The sequence below is a fragment of the Hipposideros armiger genome, unplaced genomic scaffold, assembly GCF_001890085.2.
Source record: "Hipposideros armiger isolate ML-2016 unplaced genomic scaffold, ASM189008v1 scaffold_64, whole genome shotgun sequence".
NCBI lineage: Eukaryota > Metazoa > Chordata > Mammalia > Chiroptera > Hipposideridae > Hipposideros > Hipposideros armiger.
Window position 1 is genome coordinate 4,504,228 of NW_017731414.1, and position 2,612 is coordinate 4,506,839.

The window sequence follows — 2,612 nt, forward strand, 5'->3', positions numbered from 1 at the left end:
AGGGGTGTGAGGGCCCCTGGGGAGGGGACACTGCAGGACTTACGAAGGCAGGGGTTCTCAGTGAAGTCTCTGAGGAACTTCTCACACTCCTCCTCCATGTTCCCACTCCCGCGACAGCTGCACCATGGGGACACCACGATGCCAGTGAGGCTGGAGTCCACATAGTTGGGTGTCATGTCAAACCCTGGGCAGGGAGAAAAGGGGGCAAAGGAGAGGAGAACAGTGAGGCGTCCTCTTTGGGCCCCCAGACCTCAGGCACCACAGAGAAGAGGCTTGGGACCTTTCCTCCTTCCCATCTGCCCCCAAACCAACATCATCTTAACTAACGATTCAAACTCAGAGCATTACTATCCTAGCAACCACAGGGATCAGAGCGAGCAGAGGGGTGTGGGCACAGAGGACAGACCTGGATGGCCGAGGAGACACCCAGAAGCCCCTCCCTCAGCATGGCCCTTGCTTTCTCCTTGACCACCAAGCAGAGTGTGGTCTGGACTTAGGGCAGCTGGGCTCACATCCTGGGCTTGGACCTCAGTGCCCCTATGTACTCGCTAGGTGAACCTGTGCAAGCTGCTCCACTTCTGTAAGCCTCAGTTGCCTGATCTGTAAAATGGAGATCCCAACACCTCCCTGGTAAGTGCTGTTGTGAGAATTAAATAAGATAGCCCCTGTAAACTGCTTAATGCAGCACCTGGAATGTCGGAACCATGCAATAAATGTTACTTTTTCCTCTTATTTCCAAGCTTATGAGGTCCCTGGAGCCCTCTCCTGCCCGATAAAGAGCCGGCCTCGCCTCTGGTTTCCCATGGTACCTCTGGCTGAAACTGCCACAGAGACGGGCGAGCTCAGCCTGTCCACCCACTGGCCCTGAGCTTGGTCTGGGCCCCTGCCTGCTGAGGCTGGGGCAGCCTGGAGCCCACTGTGAGCCTAGACGCACAGGGGGTGGCTTACCAATCATGCCAGCATAGGAGCCCAGACACGCCTGGTAATTGTCGGCAGGGCAGCTGGTGAGCGTCTGGTAGGAGGCACGACAATTGGCATGGAAGTCCGCCAGCCGAGACCTGGTGTCAGGAGAAGACCCATGGAGAGAACAGTTTAGCGTGGCTGCCTTCCCGTCTCCTCTGTGGTAGAAGAGTTCCTCCCGCAGCTTCCTGGGGTGGAAAAAGCCAGGCAGTGGCAGAGGAGGACTGTGGGGGGCACCAAGCCGAGGCTGGACGCTGGGAGCACCTGGAGGGTGGGACTCCCAGAGAGCTGGGCACCCGGGTTAGACATGGCATGCTCTAGATGGATCTGTGCGTCAGAGGAACACAGAGACCCCAGAGCAGGTTTGCGAGAGTGCCTGGGGCCAAGTCAGGAAAGCTGAGAGCTGCTTTCTGTTCAGCCACACTCCTGGTGACCTTGCCCGAGTCCTGTCACACATCAGTCTTCCCACCTGAAGAATGGGTACAATAACCCAGCCCCAGCTACCTCATAAGATGCATCAGAGGTCCAAGGAGGTACGAGAATCCCCCTTGGTGACACATCCCGAGGGCGGGCTTGACCTGTGTCTTCCACATCAAACTAGAGCAAAGCCCCCCATGCCTCTCTCCACCAGCTTTCTCATCCCACTAAGCAGAATCGGCCTTTTCTCCCCCTGGGGACGTAACCTGCCATCACTGATTCCTCTCTGTCAGCACCAGTGACACTGCTTCAGGACTGTATGCGCACAGCCCTGGGTTCCCCCCTCAGCTATGAACTGCCTGGAGGCAGGCGCTCTCTGACAGAGTCTGTCCCCAGCTCCCCTGCCCCCCCACCCCTGCACCAGATGTGGAGGGTCACATGGTGCCCAGAGAACCACATCTAACCTGCACAGCAATTCCTGCTCCTTTTTCCTTCTGCCCTGGCCACTAGCACCCTGGCCATGGACCGTCACCATCAGCCTGGGCTGGGGCACCACCTTCCCTCCCTGTCACTGCCTCCTATAGGTAAGTGCCCTCTGCCATGGGGTCCTCAAGTGTCATATCCCTCGTGTCTTGCAGCAGGTGCAAGTGACGGATAATAAGGTCTTGCTCCTTGGGACTCTCCCAGCAATGGCACACAGCAGGACCTCAGCAGATACGTGCTCAGTGAGAACACTACAGGTGGACCAGAGCCCAGCTGTTGACTCCTTGTCCCTGCTCTCTCCACACCATAAGGTACCTCACAAAACCATCCCAAAGGTCATTCCGAATGCAGCTCCCCTTTGAGCAGGTAGAGAGAGAGAGAGACACCAGGACAGGCTGAGAGAACCCCATTCAAAGCAGGCTGCTGCCTGGGTCCCACCACAGGACAAATTCTGGTTAGCCTGGAGGCCCCAGGACCCTGAGGCATGGGGTTTGGGAGAAGGAAGAAGCTCTCTGGAGGGATTCGACACCAACCAGGCCTCGTGTGTCCCTAATCCCTGCAGCCCACAGAGGCAGCAAGGTGGGGGACAAGGGAGATGGCGAGGATCAAAGGGCTGGGGCTCTCACATCAGCTGGGCCCCTAACTCAAAGGTAGCACGAGGTGAGTCCTTGCTTCTCAGGGACTCGGTATCCTTACTTCGCAAATAAATCAGAAGTGACCTTAGTATATAGTTTAAAAGGTATTTTCACAGT

The 2,612-nt window shown here is 56.9% G+C and overlaps 1 protein-coding gene across 1 annotated transcript in view; it reads right to left on the minus strand.

The window, feature by feature from the left end:
• GFRA2 (GDNF family receptor alpha 2) overlaps window positions 1-2,612 on the minus strand; it is a 99,157-nt gene that overhangs the window by 15,032 nt on the left and 81,513 nt on the right. The window contains exons 5-6 of the mRNA XM_019641849.1: window positions 949-1,058; window positions 44-184 (exon numbers count right to left, since the gene is read on the minus strand). Coding sequence (XP_019497394.1) covers window positions 44-184; window positions 949-1,058 — 251 coding nt within the window. The remainder of the gene's footprint in view (window positions 1-43; window positions 185-948; window positions 1,059-2,612) is intronic.